At 39.4% G+C, this 23,922-nt stretch overlaps 1 protein-coding gene across 1 annotated transcript in view; it reads left to right on the top strand.

The window, feature by feature from the left end:
- Positions 1–23,922, top strand: part of LOC115634177 (low-density lipoprotein receptor-related protein 1) — a 73,733-nt gene that overhangs the window by 37,029 nt on the left and 12,782 nt on the right. Inside the window, exons 2-10 of the mRNA XM_030531763.1 lie at positions 14,928–15,041; positions 19,612–19,737; positions 19,805–19,927; positions 20,762–21,010; positions 21,073–21,339; positions 21,401–21,560; positions 21,625–21,841; positions 21,908–22,641; positions 22,696–23,784. Coding sequence (XP_030387623.1) covers positions 14,928–15,041; positions 19,612–19,737; positions 19,805–19,927; positions 20,762–21,010; positions 21,073–21,339; positions 21,401–21,560; positions 21,625–21,841; positions 21,908–22,641; positions 22,696–23,784 — 3,079 coding nt within the window. The remainder of the gene's footprint in view (positions 1–14,927; positions 15,042–19,611; positions 19,738–19,804; positions 19,928–20,761; positions 21,011–21,072; positions 21,340–21,400; positions 21,561–21,624; positions 21,842–21,907; positions 22,642–22,695; positions 23,785–23,922) is intronic.

The raw sequence follows: 23,922 nt of genomic DNA, 5'->3' as shown, positions 1-23,922 counted from the left end.
CTGAGAGCCAAGCGGGTCATGTCGTGTCAGGCGCAATACCCTCCTGCCCATCCTTTACTGCGATTTAACTTCACTCTCACTTTTTATGGCTATTTGATAGCTTGTGCAGCCTTCCCTAATAACTATGAGTCACACGGTGGGGCACAAAGAACATTTCTGAAATCAAATATTAACTCAAGTGTGCATAATTGGGGAAATGAATTGGTGGTTTGTTGGATCAATGCTTTTATATATGTTTTTCGTTTCATTTTATTTATTCAAAGCAAGAAAGGAACGCTAAAGTCGAGCGAGCTCAACTCTTAAATACCCTCAACTCTAAATACCTCCAACAAAAAAGAAAAAATGGAAAACAATTTGTTTAAAATTAATTTTAGGCAAGAAAGGAATGGTAAATAAAATACCCTGTACCACCCCACAAAAAAAAAAAATTATTAAAAAAATTTTATTAATCAAATTAATTAATTAAATTAAATTAAAAATATTCCATACAATTACATTTACATCAGAATTGTGTCTATGTGTGTTTCTGTACTTGTACATATGTATGTGTGCATTACACATTACATAATTATGTCAAAGCACCAACAAATACAGCTGCGGACATAGCTTGGGCTTGGTTATATGGCTATAACTTTCTTTTTAATCAACCTATAATAATAATAAAACTTGGGATACGGATATACAATCACTAGCTGGATGTGACTACCAAATTTTAAATTTAAAATTTAAATTTAATTTAAATTCCAAGAATAACGGGAGTTATAGATAATCGCAAAAAGCGGGAAAGTGGGGGGTGCATCAGAAAAATGAACAAACTTGCCCTTTCTCGGGCGTAGGAGAATCTGGATACCAATTTGGTTATTCTAGCTCTTATACTTTCTGAGATCCTTGCGTTCATACAGACAGACAGAAGGATAGGCAGATAGACAGACAGACAGATGGACAGACAGACGGACAGACAGACGGACAGACAGACGGACAGACAGACGGACAGACAGACGGACAGGCAGACAGACTGACAGATGGACAGACAGACGGACAGACAGACAGATGGACAGACAAGCATGGCTATATCGACTCTGCTTGTCATCCTGATCAAGAATATATATACTTTGTGAGGTCTGCCACGTCTCCTTCTGTCTGTTACACACATTCGCACAAAACTAGTATACCCTTTCACCTTTTGGGTACAGGGTATAAAAACAATGGCTTTGTGTGTTTCTATTATTTGTGTTTCTATTATTAATGACCAATAAAGAGTTCAGGTTATAAGATCTTATCCACGTAATTAAATATAAAGTGTGTTATTACAGTTAATAAGTGAACGGGGAGTTTTTAATGATTCGGAAAAAGTTGCCAGACTTTATATGAATAGATGTTAAAATATTTGTAATCACATTTATTGCATATTCCCACAAAAAGTATTTACAACGCATCTGTAGTGTACTGTACTTCATCTTTTACAATGTTCGTTGAGATTATTTTATTTGAGAAAAAGCAGATGCAGACGTAACTGTAGAAAATTCAATAAATTTGTAGAATATCCGAAGAGCTTTATGTCGGCTTGCGCCCACTGTGTGCATCTCTGTTGCTAAGTCACGTGCGTGGGTCGTGTGCGTAAAACGGCAAACGGAAGTGTTGTTGTCTGCTCCGTTCTGGCCCTCTAGCAATAGTTGAAGTTATGAGCGTTCTGCCATTGCCGAGCCGCTTAACAGCGCTTAAATCCTACGACGGCTTATTGACGTGCGTTGTACCTGTGTTGATTACACAAAGTGGCCGGTTGGTTTGCTTACATCTTTTTTTCCCATTTTTTGTAGGTTCTTCAGCAAGTGGGGCAACAATGTAACGTTCAGTGAAATGCTAGTTGCTGCTGGTGATATTGTTGTTGCTGCTGCTACTGCTGCTGTTGCTGTTGGTACTGCTTTCTGACTATTTTACTGCGTTTTTCATGCTTCACCGCCGACAATGTCGACGACGTCTTACTTTTTCGTTTATTGCGCAAAGTTTTGCAATAATTTTTTATTTACTTGGCGTGCTGCTGCTGCCTTGGCTGATACTTCTGCTGTTGCTGTTGTTATTGCCGTTGCTGTTAGTTTCGTTTTATTGCTTTGTAGCAGTAGAAAAGTAATAGCAATAGTGGTAGTTGTAGTTGTAGTAGTAGGAAAATGGAAAATAGCAGTAGTTGCAACAATTTCCTTACATATTGGCACATTCCTCTTGCGTTCCTTGCTCGTCTTTATTTTCTTTACAACTCTTGGCACTTAAAATATGCACTCGCTCACAAGTCGAAAGTTTTGACGTAATAATTTGAAGGGTTTTTTCAATTTTTTGTTGTTTTTGTGAGCGCGCAAAAGTATGCTACAGCGACTGGCTTGAGTGCTATATCAATGCGTCGCGTGCGCGCCATGTGATTGACAAGCGTTTTAAAAGTCATGAACAGGCAAGAGCAACAGCTACAACACAAACAACAACAAAAACAAGTGCGCAGTGGCACGTAAATCTGTTTAAGTGCCAAAGAGTTGGGAAGCTGACAAACGCCCTAAAGTAGACTTGCTTCAAATTTAAGTGAAAGCCAAAAAGAATTATGAGCTGACAGAAAGGCAGGAAAAGGCGAAAGTGAGGGTTGCAATTGAGCTTAAATGTGTGGGTAGGAGGGTGCGGTTGAGTGTGTAAATATAGTTAGTGTATGTGTGGGTGTGTGTGTGTGTGTGTGTGTGTGTGTGTGTGTGTGTGGGATTTGTGGCAGCAAGAATGGCGACATATTGGACATGAGTATGGGAAGCCTGTCAGACGACAATGGCGGCACAAAGCCAAAATGGCAACAACAATGAGCATGAGCTGCTTCAAATAGGATTATTTGCGCATATAAAACAGTTAACAAAGAGGAAATGAATTGTGAAAGATGCCAGCAAAGCGATGGCAAGGACATAGAAAGCGCGATGGTAAAAAGCAACAGTTGTGTGTGTTTGTGTTTAATTCAGTCTTAACTCTTGAGTGCAAAGCTGTGAACTACTTTTTATGTAGCTTTAAGCAAGTAATTGCCATGAAGAGCACACTATGTACAGGCTATTGCGGGAGGCTGTTGGTAGGCATGGATGGCATTTGCCCAAGTTTTATTTCTCATGTTGAACACAACAACAGCTGCACAAAATTCTCAACTATGCACAGGTAAGCGTGCGACTAAACCGAACACAAAAAACAACGAGACTAATGAAAAGTTATGCTGCAAGCGCAAGCAGCAACAACAAAAACAGCTTCAGTCTGACAGCTGACATATGTATGTCTGCTTGGAATATTTATTGAGCATGTTATTGCTGTTGTTGTGCTTGAAGTTTTGTGTGGTTGACACGGCCGCAAATGAAACTGGAGCTGAGAGCAGCACTCAACTGACAGCCGCAGCAAACAAATGGAACCATCAATCGATAGTTTACCACAGCACTCAGCTTCTTATTTTCATCTCTCTTTTCATATACATATGCCAGCAGAAATATATATTTTTCTATCGTTCTTGTGTTGGTCACCACATAGGACAAACGCATGAACAAGTACATGACAAAACCAGTAGCACACACACACATGAATCCATAAATATTTTAAGCACTCTTAACTACGAAAACAAGTAAAATGAATTTGCTGCTTAGAGTCATTGTGAACGTCATGCCCATCGTCATCGTCATTGTCAGCGCCATCACTATCGTTGCAATCAATGCAAAAAGCATTTAATGTATGGTTGTTGTACGTTGAGGGCATTCAAGCGGCAGAGCAACAACAACAAAATTAACAACAAGCAAACAAACAGACCAAAACAAACAACAAATGTCAGTGGCTAAAGAAGATTGATGAGAGCGTGTATGTACTTACTATATAGTACACCATCGAGCTAAAAGAGATATGGCCAGACTATGGAGCCAAAAACTTGCCAAAAATACTACAATAACAGCAGCAACAACGACAACGACAGCAAAAGCATGCCTTAAAATTGTATTTATAAACATTTATGAAGCGAGTTGGTGCGCAAAATTTCATTGCATACCCACAAGGAGCCGAGCAGTTATCATCCATGCCTAGTGGTTAGAGTTGTGCAAACACATACTTGTACACACATACATACATACATACATACTCGTATACATATGGTATAGTTCATTTAGCATTTAGCATTATGTTTGCTTTTTTGGTGGAACTAGTTCGGCAGATATATACAGAGTGCGCCATCTTTTATGTCGGTATGTAAAAATTGAATATCTTTGAAAATAAACAACCGATTTTCAAGTATGAGATATTTTTATTTAATTTGGTTCTGTACAATTTCTTGAACTGAGGTTTTCAACTGTGGTCTACTCAAGTCAATCGGTTCACTAATGACAAAGTTATTCAATATCTACATACCGACATAAAAGATGGCGCACCCTGTATGTACTCGTATGCATAAGAAATTACAAATTTGTTGATCACCATAATTACACATGCAAAAGGTCCAGATCTTTTTTAAAATGTTTTTTATTTTATTTTATTTAATAAATCAACAAATTGTGATGTTTATATTAAATTACAATAAAGATATAGAAAACCTTCAACTTGTTCGGCTACTTATGGATCCAATTTCGTCAAAGTTGTACAACATTTTTGATCGTTTTTCTCGGCAATAAATCATTATTATATATTATTATTTATATGTTGTTGCAAGCGTACGTGGCGATTTTTTTTACGACAAAAGAAGTTGAGAATTTGCTCTAAAAATTTGTCATTGTTCATTCCAATTATAACTACAATCGAAATATTCTGAATTGAATTGAAATAAGTAGTATCGGTTTTCTTATATTTAAACAATTTTATTTATTTTGACTTCAGTTGCCCTCTGGCTCTTTGGTAATTTATTAATTCATTTGTAAACCATTTGAATCCTTGTATACATATACAGCACTATTTGAATATTCGGGCAAAAATGATAGCGTTAAACCGGTTTGGTGAATTGTGCGGAACCAGATAAACAGAACTCCAGAGCATACTCGTATCATGCAAAGGCGTAGCAGGCGAATCGCTTTAAGTTATTGACAGCAAAGCTCAAACCAAAAACTCCAAACTCTGGCAACTCGGGCAAAGCGGGCGGAAGCAAAAGTTTGCAGACGGCAAAATTATGCTGTGAAGAAAAGTTTTTTGCCTGCCGGCTATCAAGCGAGCAGGCACTCACACTCGGTAATATAAGCGTATATACGAGTACATACATATACTTGTATGTATGCAGATTAAAATTGCATGGGATAAGGTAGTTGAAGAGGGTGCTCGTGGGCGTGTTTTTATAGTTTCTTGGCCAAAGTGTTGCCAGCGATTGCACCAGTTAGGCAGAAGGCAACTGGGGCTCTTACTTGGTGTCAAGCAGCAAAGCCGAAAAAGTATTGGCACAAGACACAGAAATTGTAGGAACAATTTTCCGTTGCTCTAGATTAGGATTATTAAAATTTAATATATTAGTAGAGTTGCTCGTTGAGCTCTTGCTTACTGTTTAAGCAGCTGTGGCACGCTGTCGAATCTTCTGTCATTTCATTAATGCAGCTTTTTGCTGCACTGCGTACAATGTATAACAATTTGTCATAAACTTTCCGCAATGGCTTAAGAAAAAAGTTATTTCAAATAAGTTTGAGAAGACTTGGCACGGACATAAAAACGATTTGTTGATTCTGCGCTAAAGACGTACGAGTATGGTTTAATAATGTCTACAACAGTAATACATAGATGTGGGACTTGTCTCAACTGTTATTAGCTGAAATGGATTGGTCGTTTAAATGGGCTCAGTATTTTTCGATATACTCAGATTTTAATAATGATTTTTATTTCGTTTTTATTGTTACTAACATTTACATATATGGTTTTAAATATGCTTTGGACAATTTATCAAGAAGTGTGCATGTGAAAGCCAGCTGTGTTCTTATAGAGTTGCTTGGTATTTTCCTATGAAGCAATTAAAATTAATAAACAAAAACGTAACAAAACTTTTTGTGGCACCATGCCTGGGATGATTGTTTCGAAAGTTTTAAAGTGATTTGGTTTTGTTGTGCGGGCAAACGCAAAGAACTAAGCACAAAACATGCAATAAACCATGCAACACACACAAAAAAATTAGAACGAAGTGGAACGAGACAAACAAACGTGCACACGTAATAAACTCGATTAAAGTGCGCAAAAAACATACGGACGGAGAACAACAAAAACACAAGCAGAGAGGGAACAACAAACAGAAATGCCGGACACAACTTTGGCCTCGGACCTCGGGCCCGGTTCTGTTCTGTTCTGTTTTGTTCCTGAACCAAACCACTTGCCTGTCTATCAGCCTGCCTGCCTGCCTGGACTGCCTGCCAGCCTGGGCGTCTGTCAGTCTGCTCTGTCTGTCGGTCTGTCTGTCTGCTTGTTGTTTGTATAAATTTCAGGCTGGCAACTGGACAGTCAAACAGGCTTGCAGACAGACATTCCTCTGCTACAGTCCCTACTCAGTCCTCTGCACAGTCCCGTGTGCATTTAAAGTTCATTTATGTCAATCACGCTCATTATGCGCGTCTCGGTGCATTAATATGTACAGTGTGGGCGGAAGTGTGCAACAGAAAAGAGACAGAGGGTGAGAGAGGGAGAGGACGAGAGATAATGTCAATATAAATGAAATTTGAGACCGCATTGCAAGGAAGCTGAAACGACAACGGAAGCCGCCATATTTGTACGCGTGGTTATTGCATGAAAGCCAAATGGCAGCTGTTGTTCCTTTGCTGAGTACATTGCTTATACGCCACATGGCACGCCGACAGACAGTTGACCGCGGAAACGGAAATCTGGTTGACTCAATGTGCCGCATTTTTATGCTCTCTTATGGGTAAAAGTTCGAACGAGAGCATTAGTTTTAATCATGGGTAAGAGTTTAACAATAAATTGGCTTGAAGAAAAACCATGTCCATAAAAGGACACGATCATTATTTAGGAAATATCTCCGAAATTGTTACAGTTGAATAAAAACATGGACATTGCCTAAATCTTTTTTATAACCTATAACCTTTTTTGCTTTGCTAAAACTGAATATATATTCCAAAATATATACCAGCTCTTACAGATAAAGTTTGCTCTACATATTTTTAAAATTTTTATTTTTATTAAGTTTTAAATTTGCGAATTGTTGAGGGTAATCCATATTCGCCTGTTCTGAACTTTTCTGTTTCGTTTTATTCTGATTCCTGTCGGCTGTGTCTGTTGTTGTTTGGAGTGCAACGTTTTGTCACCTATTTTTTAGGAAACTTAGTTTGTTAAAGCTATTGCTGCCGTTGACAGGAAAACGCTATTATGAAATGAATTTCAACCGTGCCAGCGCCTCTGTCTGTGGCATGCAGTGCTGCATGAATGCATACTATGGCCATTCTAAAGCTATCATTTCGCACACCATCCATGGACAACAAAAAAAAAAAAAAAAAAAAACCTGGAAGAAAATTGCTGCGAAAATGCTATGTGCATTTTTTATCGCTTGATTTTAGTACCAGGCCAAATATGTGTGTATGTTGGCTGCGTGTGTGTGTGCTATGTATGTGGAAATGGTGCTCATTAAAAGGGGTCGTAAATGCGTAGGAACTGCTAAAAATGCGTAGTCGAAGCGGGAACACCAACAGCATACCGAATACGTGTATGTGGTGCATGGCGGTCGCTAGTCGGGGAAATGAAATAACGCTGCGTTCATTGGATGCTGGCTCGTAAATGTGGATGCGCAGTCGAACCCCTACAGCGACAGAGAGGGTAGGAGAAGCGCAAATTTGTGCCTATTTCATAGCTTTTAAAACGTTTGAAAACTCCGTTGCAACCCTCTAATTGCCTATGGCAATGCAAAACAGTCCGAATATAATAGTTCCTCTGATTTGCCTGCAGCTGCAGGTAAAAACAATTACTGAATTCTTGTCAGGTAATAAAAATGTTGCCAATATCCTAGAAATACTTATTGCTCCAAAGCAATGAGTAAACTTGTGTATATAGTGCGATAGTTTTAAAATTATATACTCGGATACATGATGAAATTTAAGAAGCTGTAATTCTGCCCTGCAGAAGTCGATCAAATAAACCATGTTTTCAATAAAAAAAAAGCTCGCGGTGGGAAATAAATGTATTCTTCTGATTGCCAATTCCTTTATTCATTAACCTCCAATCCGACCTTATATACATATATACTTGTATAACAGGTTTTTTTTATTTATTTAATTATTTTAATAAATCTTCTTAGAATTTTAATAAATGAATGCTTATAAATTATAATGTTGTATAGACTTTTTTTAATTCTTTAAAACTTTAATTATACTGTTATTATTTACAATAACTTTAATTAAAATTAGAGAAAATTACAAATACAGCATAAACTAGGATCTTAGTCTTATTTAATTATTTATTGCAATAATTTATACTTTATATAAATCTATTGGCAAGATCAGCAGGGTGTGACCCCTTCAGCCTCCTTCATACATATATAAGATAGATTGAATAATCAGTACTTTTTGAACGCAAATCAAATGCCATAATTGACTACAACCTTTTAAGTTGATCAATTTAATATACCTTGATTTCATTCATGATATAATCCAATTAATAAAATTAAAATTAGAGATGAAACGATCAATGCTGACTGCACATGTCGCTGTTATGTCGCTTTAGAATCAGTTTGTACCTTTTTGGCAAATTAACAGTTAATTAAGAGCTGTTATATATATTTAAAAGTTTCATTATAAAAATCTATTGTTCATGAAAAAGCGCATTTTAGTTATTAAATACAAGCTTAACAATTTCAAGAAAATGTAACATTTTCAAAGAGGTCTCTTTTAATTAATATTTAACTTTGAAGAAGATAGTCAAAAACAAAATGTCATTAAATACGGTATTATAAGAATTGTAAGCGTATTATATATTTGGTGAGTCCTCTACAACTTCAAACCAGACGACAGCAAAGGAGGAAAACAACCAACAAGCGTGAATTGCCAACAGATAAGAGCACAAAGAGGCAGAGGGAGCAGCTTCTATGTAATTTGTAATGGGCTTGCAAAAGCTTAGAGCTACAATTTAATGCTGCTGCATAAATGTTGTCTGCACTTTTTCCACAGTTTGTTGCACGCGAGCAGACAATACACATGCAAACGAATATAGATATATAAAGGAAAAGGAAAAACATTGCATAACCCAAGGCGTGCATCACACTCCAATGTTTACAGCTTATATTGTTGGCGTTACTGTTGTCGTTGTTGTTCTTCCAGCTATCATATGAAAGGCGACAGTAAAGCGTTGCATTGCCCAAAGGCGCATGCCGTTAGCTGTCAACATGTCATTCAGCGCGCTAATTAAGTGAAAAACTATGTTAAAAAGTGCTGCACGCACACACATACTTGTAGACAGGCAAACAAACATGCACATCTTTTTGACCCACAAAAAAGTGAGTAGCATGCCAAGCTGTTGACAAACAACCACAACAACAACAGCAGCAGCATCAGGAGCCGGAGCAGGAGCACCAACTTTCGTGGATCCCACGCAGTCTGACAGAGCGCGGCGCATGCAAATGTGTGTGTGCGTATGTGTGCGTATTTGTGTGGCCCAAAGGCGCTTAACCCGATTTTTTCTGTTGTAGTTTCTGTTGGTGCTGCGCACGTACGATAGTGTGGCAGAGAATACGCGCGGCAACATCATCCGCTGATGAGGAAAACAAGGCAAGCACTTCAGTGGCAGCGGCAGCGGCAGTGGCAGCACCCGCTCCAGCGCCAGCGCCAGCTTAGGCAAAAGTTTGTTTGCCAGCGACACGAAGCGTGCCACTGGAAGTTACATCAAAGTGAAAAAGTAATAGGGTGCAAAACATTTCGCGACAATGTGACAGCCCAGCTGCTGCAAAAGCGTATCAAATTAAAATGGCCGACACACTCACACATAGTCCTCGTATAGTATACACATACCTAAACGAACTTGGATGGACAGGAAGGCACGTAGCAGTAACAAAAGTCAATTAAAATTTCTATTTGATTTGGCAAATGTCTGTGGCGTGCACATACTCGTACACTATCGGCTATTGCCACCCACATTGCTGACCAAATGCCAACAGAAGCCAGTGGGCCAAATGGAATTGGCTACAGGTAAAGCAAACATAACGTTGAGGACGTCAGTGCTGACAACAACAACAACAACAATAACACTAACAACGATAAGCACGCTGAGGACGATGAGGACACTGACGATGCTGGCAGGTAAACGAACTCACTGAATGGCAAAGCCATTGCAAAAGATGAGCTGAAAGTAAAATAAACTGAAATTGAGTGCAGCAGTTTGGCGTCTGGTGGGTGTCCTGGGTGTCCTGTGGCAGACAGGTGTCGTTGTTAGTGGGCATGTGGAAGTAAGTTAAATATTTTGCAGCTGTCGCCTTCTGGCAAGTACCAATCGACATACCGAAGAACCTCAGCAATATCAACAGCATCAGTTGTCAGACAAGAAGCACAACTATACCTTTGGGGAGCTACCAGACAGCAGACCAGAGACATTATTACAAATTTAATGTGCTGCTGTCAAATGTTTGGTTAATATGCTGCCAAATGCCAAATGTGCCAATTCGTATCATCGCAATGTTTGCTTTGAAGATGTCGCCAAATGGCAAGTAAAACGACATGTAAAGTAATAGCCTTTATCTATGACTTTGATGTCCTTCAACCAGCTGCATATATTTAGGATGAAAACAAGATAGAACGCTACATTCGCACAAGCCAGGCATTAAAATACCCTGTACTCTCCACAAAGAAGGAAATTTTAAACAATAAACAAATATTTATAATATTTAATTAATTTAATTAAATTAAATATAAAATATTCAACACATTCATACATATGTACATAAGTGTTTAGGTACAATTTGAATAGAATAAATTTATATCAGAACCGTGTCTCCGCGTGTTTATATGCGTGTATGTATGCAGTTGAACCATCGAAAAAAAACTTAAACTCGTACTTTCTCGGTCTTAGGAGAACCTGAATACCAAGTTTGGTTGTTCTAGCTCGTATACTTTTTGAGATCCTTGCATCCATACAGACGGACAGACTGACGGACATGGCTATATCGACTCGCCTTGTCATCCCGATCAAGAATATATATACTTTGTGGGGTCTGCCACGCCTCCTTCTGCATGTTACACACATTCGCACAAAACTAGTATACCCTTTCACCCTTTGGGTACAGGGTATAACAAACAAGTTACCTGAGCAGTATTACTTAAAATATTTCAGAGTACTCGTATTCACTCTTTAGTAACTTAGTTCTGTAAGTTCTATGATAACTTGTTAATAGTGGCTTTGTATTTGACCGAAGATTGTTTTTCCAACTGTATATGTCCCTCTATAGGGACTTGTTTAGTGATCCTAAATACAACAAAACGCTCGTAAAATATTTAAAGCCGCCAAAAAGATGGTTGCTAGTATTGGGTAACAAGAGCGCTAATATTTTGAAAACTGCATACTCAATTAGTTGACTCTTTTGTTGCCTACTATAAGATTACAAACCTGTAGATGTTGACGATTTTTGTAGTTCGGTATTCGAAATACAAATTTAAACATATGTTATAAATAAACGCTAATGAATTCAATTTGATAATTCTAATTTAAAAGAAGCGAACTCTTTAGATAACAACAATCGAATACTACCCGACTCTAGAATAAAGGCAAAAATAATGGAAAATGCTTTTAACAAATGAAATGAACAACACTTTAAACTATCTATTATTAATTATTGATTTAAAAAACTAACGGTTTTGTATTAATTCACGGTTAGCTTCTAGCACGCTCATGAAAATTAAATATGAAAATGCTCAAAGCACAATTGTTAAATTATGAACAACAGTCATATTAAATGCGAGCAGCTTTAACGCCTTTGAGCTTAAAAACTCAGACTCGATGAGGTTACCTTTTTTTTTTACCACGGCTATCGAGGCAATATAAACGAAATCAAAAAAGCCTGAAAACTAATTTCGAACAATGCAAAGCCGCTAAATGAAATTGCAGAGCTTATAATTTATGAGAGACCCGACTTAAATAACAACAACAACAACAACAGCACGCACGCACACAAAAGCGCTGAATTTATGATGCCATTTTTGTGTGTCGTGTGTATTACTACGACAACAAGTAGCTGTGTAGTTGTTATTCAGCGAGGCAGGTAGCAACATATAAAATGTTAGCAACCGGCATAAAACTTTACCATGGCGCGTTAATAACAATAAAATTTGCCGACTCGAATGAACAGCGCCGAAAAGTGTGCTACATAAAAGTTAGTGCAGGCTTTATTCGCATACGTGTGTGTGTGTGTGTGTGTTTGTGTGTGTGCACATGTGCCACTTGTTTTTGCTTTTGCTTTACAATAACATTTTTCTATAGCTGCCCGGTCTGGCATGGATTTACTTTTGAGTCCTAACCTTTGCGTTCAATCGCCTTCGGCCGCCCTTGCGTCCTTTGCGTGCACGTCTTCGATTGCCGCCACGACGACGACGTCTGTTGCCTCCACGGCGACCGCTGCGACGCCTATGGCGGCGTACGGCACGTGGCTCTACAACATCATCCTGCTCATCATCCTCCTCCTCGCGCTCCAGCCTGGCAATTTGTTCATCCAACTCGGCCAACACGACATTATCGTCCGCATCTTCCTCTGCATCCGCAATGATCAGCCCCCCATCTTGATTCTCCTCAGCTTCTTTGGCTGCTTCTTCAGCCTCAGCCACCGCGATTTCCCGTTCAAGCTCATCCAGTTTCTTGTCGGTCTCCTCATCTAATTGCGGAATTAAAATATCCTTGCTTTGGCGTCGACTCTGCGTCTTAGGCGGCACAGCCTGGATGGTCCGACTACGACTTCTGTGGCCGCGCTCGGCAGCCGTGGCGTAAACGCAGAGCAGCGCAACGAGCGCCAACAAAGTAAGACTCTTGAATGACATGCTGTTCCTGATCTGTTGGACTTGTCCGTCAGATTGCTGGCTTATATGCAGTTGTGGATGTTTGTTTATTGTTTATTACACGAACAGTTGTACCAACACACAAGAATAAATGCGAAGCATATGTTTTCCCGGAAAAAGAGAGCTGGCTTTCAGCATTAGGTAAACTATGCCCTACTTAACTCTTGAGCCGATGAAAACATTTTAACCTCTATGTAATAATGTGCTGTAAAAAGGCACAGCTAAAATCATGAATAATTCAGATTTTAATTCATTATAGTAAATTAACTTTGGCAAATGAATTAAGTCTGTTTGGTTGCAGACCTAATACTAGCTCCTAATTGATTATGTATAAGGGTTATATTTTTAAAGAATGAAATCAGAAATATATCTAATACTTATGTAGGGCTGGCAGCTCTTTAATCAGCGGATCGTCATCAATCTATCGCTATGGGCAGTCCAGGGTAGACTAGGAGCAGTAAGAGTTTGACTTCGGAAGCGTGAAGACGCTTGTGAACAATATACTTATGAATAAACTTTACTTTAATTTAATTAATACGAGTAATACGACGCTGTATGACTTCCTATAATGGCTGTAAATGTATTTTATTTTTATTAAATTTTATAGCTTAAACTTTTATTAATTCTTAAAATATTTCAAAACCATTTTCCTTGAAAGTGTATGCATTTGAATATTGTGTTAATGGGTTAAAGTTACTTTAACAAGCTGTTTGCTTTGTTGTTATTGTGTTTGATTAAATGTTTATCAGAAAGGTTTCGACATTTGTGACACCTTTTACTTATGCATTAAAGGGCCCTTACATATGAGTTTTTATTGTTCATGAGATACAGGCGCTGAATGAGCTGAACTAATGATCCAATGTTCTAAAGGCACGTACTGGACGCGACGAGCTGCCGCCAACAACCACAACAACAACAAAAACAACAACGGAGCATGTTGTTGCTGTTTTGGTTATTATCATCGCCCCCGTTCTTTTTTATTCATTTTAATTGTAGACACGTACGCGCCGCACGCCCGCTACTGCGCACACAACTGCATAAACATGACAATTTTTGGGCCATAGATAAAAATACAGATACAAAAGATACAGATACTATAAATGTATATGTAGTGTACAACAATAAATTGACATTTAAGGCATTAATTCATGATCCATTAGATTATGTTTTTGTTAAAATTCAAATAAATAAATAAATAAAATTGTTTTAATTTTCTTTAGATAACTAGTATTTATCGGTTGGGCCATAAAATAGATTCAACTCAAAAAAAAAACATTACCAATAAAATGTAAATGCAGATAACATTCATGCATTTAAACATTGAGTGTTATTTTTGCGACCGAATCGTGAAGAATGTTGCAGAAGGCTACGTCAAAAACCGTTCAAAAAGGGTCGAGAGAAAGTTAAGGACGAACCAAATGCAACAGTAACTAATGATGAACATGCATATCAAAGAATTGGTGCTCCAAATGGATCAGTCAACATCACTTTAAGAGAATTTTTGTGCCTCGCAAAAGTCAAGTCTCCCGTGGTTCCAAAAATACTCAGCTTTTTCGATGTTGGAGTTTGTGAAAAAATCCTTTCAGACTACACTGTTTAAGTTATATACAAAGGGAAAACAGAGAAAATTAAGTTTCATTTGGTGTAGTTGATCAATGTCTGGTTTAAGGAATGTTTCAGATATTTTTGAAATTTCTTCATTTCTTATCAACATTCTTCGGAGATAATTTTTTTAACAAGTAAAGAAATTGATGCGTTAATGAGATATATATATACAAGTAATATCCTATGTAGCGTCGCTGACCAAAAATTTAATAGTTTTCTAATATATTAGAATACCGCAAAGTCCCATTGTGCCGTCACTCTATTTCGATTTGAACGATAAAAGTGCTTAAGCACTCTGCTTGACGTCACATTATAGTAACATTTTACTCTGCTTCTGCACCATTTCAGATCCCTGTCCAGCCTCCTATTTCACATGCAATGATGGCTTTTGCATACCAATGCGGTGGAAATGCGATTCGAAGCCCGATTGTACAGACGGCTCTGATGAGGGCAGTGAATGCGGTGAGTAAGCAAAGCCCCCTTCTTCCTATGCGTATATTTCCAACCATCCCGGGCATTGGTGGAGCGGAATTGTGCGGCTGCTATGTGGCTATGTGGCGCTCATTGCCATCGTTGCCACACTGCAGCCAGAAATTGCGATATTATGGGTTTGATTGTTAGTTGTAAACGTTTTTGAATGCCTCTGCTGCTTCCATTACTGCTGCTGCCATCGACTAATGACAGGTGGTCAATGCATCAACGAATAGCCGAATGCCCCAAATGCAATTAGTGGCTCGTGCATGTAGCTGCACTTTACTGTGCCCGTTACTGTGGCATGGAGTGTAGTAGTATGTGCGTGTGTGTGTGTCCGCCTGTACATTCAGCTAGGCCAAAAAGCCAAAAGCATTTTGGTTAGTGGCCCTAATGCAAAGTGCATGGCACCCGACACTGTCGCCCAACATTTGATATCACTTAAAGTTCTGTCCACAGGCGTTGCCATGATTGACTACGGCATGCTTCAAGCTTGCTGAACTTTGCACAATGTATTTACTCTGCTTATACTCATTGTACTATAGTATAAAGCACTTGGCTGAGCTCTTCAACTCGCCAGCCGCTAAATTAATGTGTAGACATTTCTCTGCACAGCAATAAAAACAACGACAAGAGTCGTCGTCGCCAGAAAGCGACTTGGTCGTCCATTGTTGCCAGTAGAAGTTGCCATTAGTCCGTTGCAGCTTGCCCGGCGTTGGCATTTTTAATTTCATTTATATTTGTGGCATTTTTGTAGCACTACGAAGATGAGTGCGACACGGACGACGCACAGTGGGTCACAATTCTCTTTTTCGCCAACAAAGTAAATGACAAGTGTGTTCTGTAAAATCCTACAATCCTAAAAGATTTCTCTGTAATTCGTTTTAAAAAGCTTTGGAAGTTATGTTTTCTGTTTTATTTATGTTGATTTATAACCTGTTACAAGTATGTATGAATATTTATCTCATTATCATATCATATCATATCAAATCATTATACATATTTTCTGGAGAAAATATGTTATTTTTGTGAAATGTGCAGCACACGATTCTTAAAACAAACAGTATTATACGAATAAATCTTAGGCTTAGTTTCCTCTTAGATTTAGAGAATTTTTATACTCTGTACATGAAATGTACAAGAGTATATTAGGTTTGCGGGAGCTGAAAAATGTAACAGGCAGAAGGAGGCGTGGCAGACCCCACAAAGTATATATATTCTTGATCAGCATGACTAGACGAGTCGATCTAGCCCTGTCTGTCTGTCTGTCCGTCTGTCCGTCCGTATGAACACCTGGATCTCAGAGACTATAAGAGATAGAGACACCAAATTTTGCACGAAGATGCGTTATGTGTGTATTCTATACGAGTTTGTTTTATTTTTTTGATTTTCCCCCCCACTTCCCCCCTATGGGGGTTTTCCCGATTTTCCATTCGTATAATCGCCTATATCTCGGAGACTATAAGACCTAGGAACACCAAATTTTAGTCCCAGATGCCTTATGTGAATACGCAGAAAATGTATATTTTGGAATTTCCCTCCCTCCCCCCTCTACCACGCAAATCGTAACTCCCGTAATTCTTGGAATTTCGAACTAAAATTTTGGAAATACCCCCAGTTAGTTATTATGTGTCCGTATGCCAAATTTCATTATGATAGACCGATTTAACAAGAAGTTATAGCCATAAATATATTTGCTGATGCAGCGCTGCTCAAGCGCTGCCCGCGGCTGTTGTTGATGTTGCTGTTTGGTTGACTGCGAAAATGCTTACACAGACACGAATTGATGCGCATAGGCATACATACACTCACACAGACGCAATTGCTATGTAAATGTGCAATTGTACACCCTTTATGGAGTTCGAATACCGAGAGAGGTAAAATCGATCAAATTTTTTTTTTTATTTTCTTAATTTTTTTTATTTTCTATAATTATTGTAAACATATGTACAGAGTATTTCAAAGTCGGGACACCCGACTTTAGCTTTTTTACTTGTTTTTATAAGAAGTTAGTTTCGTTTCAACAACAAAAAGAATTGTTTATTCAACTTACATTAACAATTCTATAGGAAACTTATTTTCTGTTCTTGAATGCCCTCGACTTAGACATTACTTCTTATTTATTTATTTATTTATTTATATATATTTATGTCAACAAACATTGACTGTCGGCAAAGAAGAACAATATATGTACATATCAAAAGAAAAAAATAAAAAACTTAAAGTAAGAATTTACGACAATGTGTGTCATTATTTTTATTTGTATTAATGATTGATGGATTGGTCCACTTTATTGTATAATATACTTGTATATTTTTTCTATTTACTGTGGCCGATGTCCCATTGTGCGATGGCGGCAATGACTCCAGCTACTACGACGACAATGTCGACAGCTACGTCGACGACAACAAATTGTCGGCAAATATTAATGCAACAGATTATAATAAATGTGCCAGGCAGTGCCTTGTCATCTACATTTGCCAAGCTCGCTTTCTTTTCTACCCCAATGCAATTTCAATTAAAGCCTGCCATGCCAAGTGCGGCATACAAACACCAATATACGAACACTTAACGGATGAGAGGGCAGTGCATTGAGTCACTGACTTATGTAAGTCGCGTGAAATAAATTGTCGGAAATATGAGTGGATCCTTTGTGGTTTCATTTCAATTGAGCGCTAAAGTTGATCAACAATTTTTCAGTATCAAAAACACTTGATCTGCCCCACTTTTCTGCACGTTGTAAGCAAAGTTAGCAACGATGTGGTTATTTTTTGTAATCCATACCATTTCGTCGTCTGTTTCAAATATCTTTGAATATGAAGTGAAGACACCTATAGCGTCGTGATCGGCTTAACTTCTTAACTTGAACTACAAATACAAACTTTAACAGGGATGACACAGAAATCTCCGTCTTCCAAATTTTGCCCCTCAACCAATGCTCGGCGCAGAGAACTCTTATGGGAGGCTTCTTGTCTACAGATTTGGTTAAAAACACAAAAAAAAAATAAAAAAATCTATCATGGTAATAAGTGTAAGCAATTGTTTTTCTCAACAATCTACATTAAAAATATTTAACTTTTCGTCTTTGTATATTAACAATTAAGGTAATTTCAAAAGCCATAATTAAAAAACTAGCATTCGCACACAGTAGCCAAAACAACCGTAGCAATAAAACAGCTAACTTGGTCTTAACTCAATTGTTCATATTTCGCACTTCATATTTTGCTAAGATGAATCTTATTTTTAAATTTAAATGAGAGTTAAAAGTAAAACCAATATTTGACTAAATTTTTATTTCACATAAAAACCATAAAAATGTGTATTAATTACACTAAGTGTGAAAAATCAAATCTCTCAAAATTTATTTTTGGAAAGATTGTAAAGTTTTCTGTGCCACCTTTATAAATGTAAATAATTAAAAAAAAAGATGTTAAAGAGCAACAAAAATATTATTCAGGTCTTAAGAAATAAAGTATGCATAATCGAACCGACAGAGCTCTCATGGCCAAAGAGATGGCTTAATTGATTATATAAGTAGTTGCTACATAGAACCCGAAACGAACTGTGCAAAGCGTAGTTGGTGGTACAGCGATTACATGAGTGAAAAGCTTAGGAAGCACATTTTTTAATATTAATATGCGTAGTCGTTTGGCCAGTGTTATTGAAATTAAATTGAAAGCGGAAAGCGGCTGCTGTTTGAAGATTATCCTTCTTTCCTTTACGCTTTCACTTCTACCCCAATTTGTTCTCCAACGGTTGCAAGTGTATTTGAAATGAGTTGTTGAATAATTTTTGGGGTTGCTTTTTATTTAAAGCTACTTGACTTTACCGTCGCCCGCAAATGTTTCACAATTGCCTAATAGCATAATTTTTGGGCAATATGTAAGTACGTTTTTCTTTTTTAGGCCAAGTTGATTAAATAAATGCCAACACCCAGTAATGGCCCGCGGAGCTTCAAGCACGACCCCAGTTCAATGTATGCTCATTCCACAAAACGGAAGCAGAACTTTGGGTTTGTTAGCACCCCGCCGCATAAAAATGAAATAAAAAATTTAAAATGTGTCCCATCGCGTTGACGCATGCCCTTGGGCTTGTTATGATGACTCCCCTTCCGCCCAATGCCAATTCGGCAACCCCACGAAACAAAAGGGGCGGCCAACAACAAAAGCTACAGCGTTGCAATGCAAATTGCTTGGTTTGCTTTCACGTCTCTGGGGTATAAGCTACTCGTACTGTCGAACCAAGCAAAGCTTGTTTTGGCCGTCCCATGTGTCGCTAACGTGGCTTTTATGGTTATGGCCGCGCGTCGTTGGGTTCTCGTTGGCGTCGCCTTTGATTTGGGCACGCATTATTTGAATTCTTTTTGTTAAACAATTTGGCGTGTGACAATTTACATTTTTTGTTCGTTTTTGTTGTTGTTGTTGTTGTTTTAATGTTGGTTGGTTATGTTTTCCGCTCTTCTGACTGAGCAGAAAATGTGCAACCAGATACCAGATACACCAAGCTGCTTACTCGTATGGTTCATAAATCTTCATTTTTGATTTTTGTTTTTGCTTTACAGCCAAGGCCCCCAAATGCAACGAGGGACAATTTCAGTGTGCCCAGACTTTAAAGTGCATACCAGACAATTGGCTGTGCGATGGCGAAGACGATTGCGGCAAGGGCGATTTATCCGATGAGAAAAATTGTAAATGATATTATATGCATACAATGTAACATATACAGTTGCTATATAGTTAAACTGCATTTTTCAGGTCACGATACTGAGGCACCGAATTGTCGCGACTTTGAAGGCGAGTGCCACAATGGCGTGTGTCTGGAGTTGTCCCGCTTTTGCGATGGCCACTGGGACTGTGATAATGATGAGCTGCAATGTGGTGAGTGCTCCACTAATTCGCATCGCACACTAAGTAGTACTTATATGTAAAATGGGCAACACATTTTTAAAACACACTATCATTCTACTACCGTCACAGTCTTATAATATGATTCCAATAGTAAACAGATTAAATACATTTTCACCCAGAAACATTCCACTAATCGTTTTTTAAAATTCTCAAAGCTTTTATCGTAGAAGAACCACATTATAAGACTGATGCTGCATATATTTTGTAATGTAAAAAGAATGTAAAAAATTTGTTAGAACCTGTCTGTATGTAGTTTTACAATTATTGAAACATAGCCACTACTTCTAAAGGAAAAACGATTTTCGGTTTTCAATTTTTTAACCCTAGATGGGACACTTTCATCGCAAACAACTGAAGCTTCTATCACATGATTTCTCCCATAAGCAATATATGGCTCCCAGATATAAAAGGGCTTGAAACGTATTTAAAATATCAAAGTAAATAAGCCGTCAGACCGAAACAGTTTTTAATCAAAGCTCCACAGAACCTAGAGCTTTCTGTTCTATCTAATGTTTGGAAATTGTGCTATGTGCATATAAATTAATATTATTATATATTATATACTCTATATATATATACTATATGTGTGTGAAATATTAAAATAAAATCCATATTGTTTGTTTATATAGTATAACCCGTCTTATTTTCTTGGAATACTTTTTGTTATTTATCGTCTTCTTTATGTTCCGAATATTACAAGTATTATTTCTGTTGCGTCTCTGCTGAAGATATATTGGTGACCATCTTATGTACCAACTGCCATTTACCAGCTACCAATTAAAAACTCCATCGTTAATCCTTTAGATAAGCAAAATGCCGCCTGTGCCGCGCTCAATTGCAGCTATAACTGCAAGCTGACACCTCAAGGAGCGCGTTGCTACTGCGCTGCTGGTCAGGTGCCCGAGTCCCTCAACTCGACGCGATGCATGGACTACGATGAGTGCAGTGAGTCGGGCGCCTGTGATCAATTATGCCGCAATACGCCCGGCTCCTATGAGTGTGAATGCGTGTCGGGATATGTGAAGCAGGGCAGGCGCTGCCTGGCCATCAATGGTGCGTATGGAATGCCTGATTGCGGCAACAGCGGGTCCTATAAATTCTCATTCTCATTGCAGTGCCAGCAACGGAGCCGGCCACATTAACGATGCTATCCGTTAGCGGTATACGACGCATTAACACTGCTCCAAAAGTGGAGCCCTCAGCACGGCTCCTGTCCACCCAGCCAGTGAGTCATGTCCTGGCATTTGAAGTGTGGCACCGGAATCGCACATTGTGTGCACTACACAACAATTGGACTGATCTGTACATGCAGTGTCAGCGAATTGACGATGCCAATGTTAACTGGACGCTGGCCGTGTCGCCTTTTATATCGCCCCTGCAATGTATGTGTAACGTGCTCATAATTTTCGTCCTTGTCTCACTGAGATTGCGTATTGTTTGCAGTTTTCGTGGAGCTGCGTCTGGACTGGTTATCTCGCAATTGGTATTTGCTGAATGAGGACGATGGTCTTGTGTACTTGTGCACTAATGCCATGACATATTGTCGTGTGATATTGTCGGAAGTGCAGCATCCGTCTTCCTTAGTGCTCGACCCACTTAACGGGTATATAGTCCTTAATCTACAACATGGTTGTAATCAGATTCATAATGCGTTTTATTGCTTATAGTTATATGTTCTATACCGACGGATCGCCCAGCTTATCCCGGTCTCTACTGGATGGCAAAAATGTCACATCGTTGGTGACCACACAGATATATCATCCCAGTAGCGTCACTCTGGACTTGCCCAACAAGCAGGTGTATTGGATTGACATCTACAAGGATCTCATTGAGCGCGTTGACTACGAGGGCCAACGGCGCTGGTCATTGAAGAAGACTGCTGATGTAAGTTATCTAATTGATAACCAATCATTCTTCTTCTTTCAAGCTGTACTAATTAACTTTTTATAGTCGCTAATGCCACTAAAAAATATACAGGCTGTCGAAGTGTTTGAGAACTCAATATTTCTGGCACCCTGGACTGAGCGGGCTGTGGTTACGCTGGACAAGTTCACGCTGAAGACGTCCTTACTGTTGAGCAACGTTAGTCGCGGCACAAATTTCCGCATATTCCATCGCCAAAAACAACCGGAGGTTGCACATCCGTGCCGCGACAATAACGGGAACTGCAATCAAATTTGCGTGCCACATTGGACCCGCGGATTTGCCAGCGCCAAGTGCCTGTGCACGGCTGGATATCAGCTTCACAATCTAACAACGTGCTTCCTAGCCGCACACGATAAGTTTTTAGTATATAGTGATAAGAGGTTGGGGCGAATTAGCGGTGTTCCATTAAACACAGAGGATGTGCAAAAATCAATGGAACGCGGTGACGAGCCAGACGTAATGGTGCCTATGTTCTATAATTCGTTTGCTTTGGATGTGAATGTGCGCGGCAAGTCCATCTATTTTGTGGTGGCAAATGGCGCAGTTGGAATCGACGATGATGCCAATTATAGCATTCGGAGTCAGTCGCTTAATGGTAGTGTATCGCGTATTCTGAGTAGCGGCCTCAAGAAAGCATCGACCTTGGCCTACGATTGGATCAATGAGCATTTGTATTGGACAAATCATCACAAGCTTCATGTGGCACCGGTGCGTAATATGAGCAAGATTCTCACATTTAACACGGACTGCGATGCAATGTAAGTATGCCCCCCTTTGCTTAAGGACTTTTAAGAATTTAAATTTCTTGTCAGGTCCTTGGAACTCGATCCAACAACGGGACTGCTGTACTGGGCCCAATGGGCTTTTCTTTCCTGTGAAGCTGGCATCTACAGCGCCTGGATGGATGGCACGCACAAAGAGGTGCTTGCTAAGAGCACCAGCGAGATGCCGATGCAGCGACCGCGTAGTCTGGACGTTGATCGTCGCACTAAACGCCTGTACTGGTGTGACTTGCACGCGGGCACAATCGAGCGCATGAAACTTGACGGCACTAGCCGTGAGATACTCTTCAAATCACATCAATTCTATCCTTACTCCATGGTGCAGCATAACGGCATGATCTTCTGGTCGGACAGCAAAAATGCGACTATCTGGCGCTTCCACATGCATCATGCTAATTTAAGCAGCACCTTCAGTTCTACGATGCATTTACAGCAAACCGGGCGAGCGTCGGATTTGCGCATTTTTGACGTCGCTACGCAGCCCATGCCCCAGACACCCAGCGCCTGTGCGCTATCCAAATGCCCCGGATTGTGCCTGAACACGCCCAAAGGCGCTATTTGTCGCTGCCCCGATCGCTACACACTAAACGGCACCGGCACCCATTGCATACCACAATTGGCATCGGTCCTAACACCAGTGCGAGCGAATTGTACGTCGGGGTTCCAATGCCGGAGCACGCGACAGTGCATCGACGGCAAGGATCTGTGTGACGGCTTTGACGATTGCGACGATGGCAGCGATGAGAGCAGCGATGCCTATGGGCCGTGCAATCCCCTTAGCTGCGACAAGACACTGCACTTTGTGTGCAATGGCCGTTGCTATCAGCGTGCGCTCCTCTGCAGCTCGATCGCCTATTGCTCCGATGGCTCCGATCAGCGCAACTGTGAACACAACACTTGCAACAGCAACGAGTTCACGTGCGAAAAGAGTGGTCGCTGTATTCAGCAGAGCTGGGTCAATGACGGCGTTATTGATTGTGGACCGGACGATGATTCGGATGAGTCCGGCGAAGATGTTACGGATATATTTCTGTCGGGCAGCAAGTGTCCAGAATTCGACTGTGGCAATGGACGTTGCCGGCAGCTCTCGGACTTATGTGACGGCATTGATAATTGCGGGTAAGAAAACAGGCGATATACACGTATAGTACCATAAATTAATATTCCACCTGATGATGGGGTTAGTCTTAGCTCATCTAGCTTCTGGCACATTCTCTTTTATGCTTCTACTTAATTTTATGAAAGTTCCCTTTTCTT

Source organism: Scaptodrosophila lebanonensis, unplaced genomic scaffold, assembly GCF_003285725.1.
Source record: "Scaptodrosophila lebanonensis strain 11010-0011.00,11010-0021.00 unplaced genomic scaffold, SlebRS2 tig00000001-arrow-pilon, whole genome shotgun sequence".
Taxonomy (NCBI): Eukaryota; Metazoa; Arthropoda; class Insecta; order Diptera; family Drosophilidae; genus Scaptodrosophila; species Scaptodrosophila lebanonensis.
The sequence above is the reverse complement of the archived record's forward strand: the minus strand, read 5'-3'. Positions and strand labels throughout refer to the sequence as shown.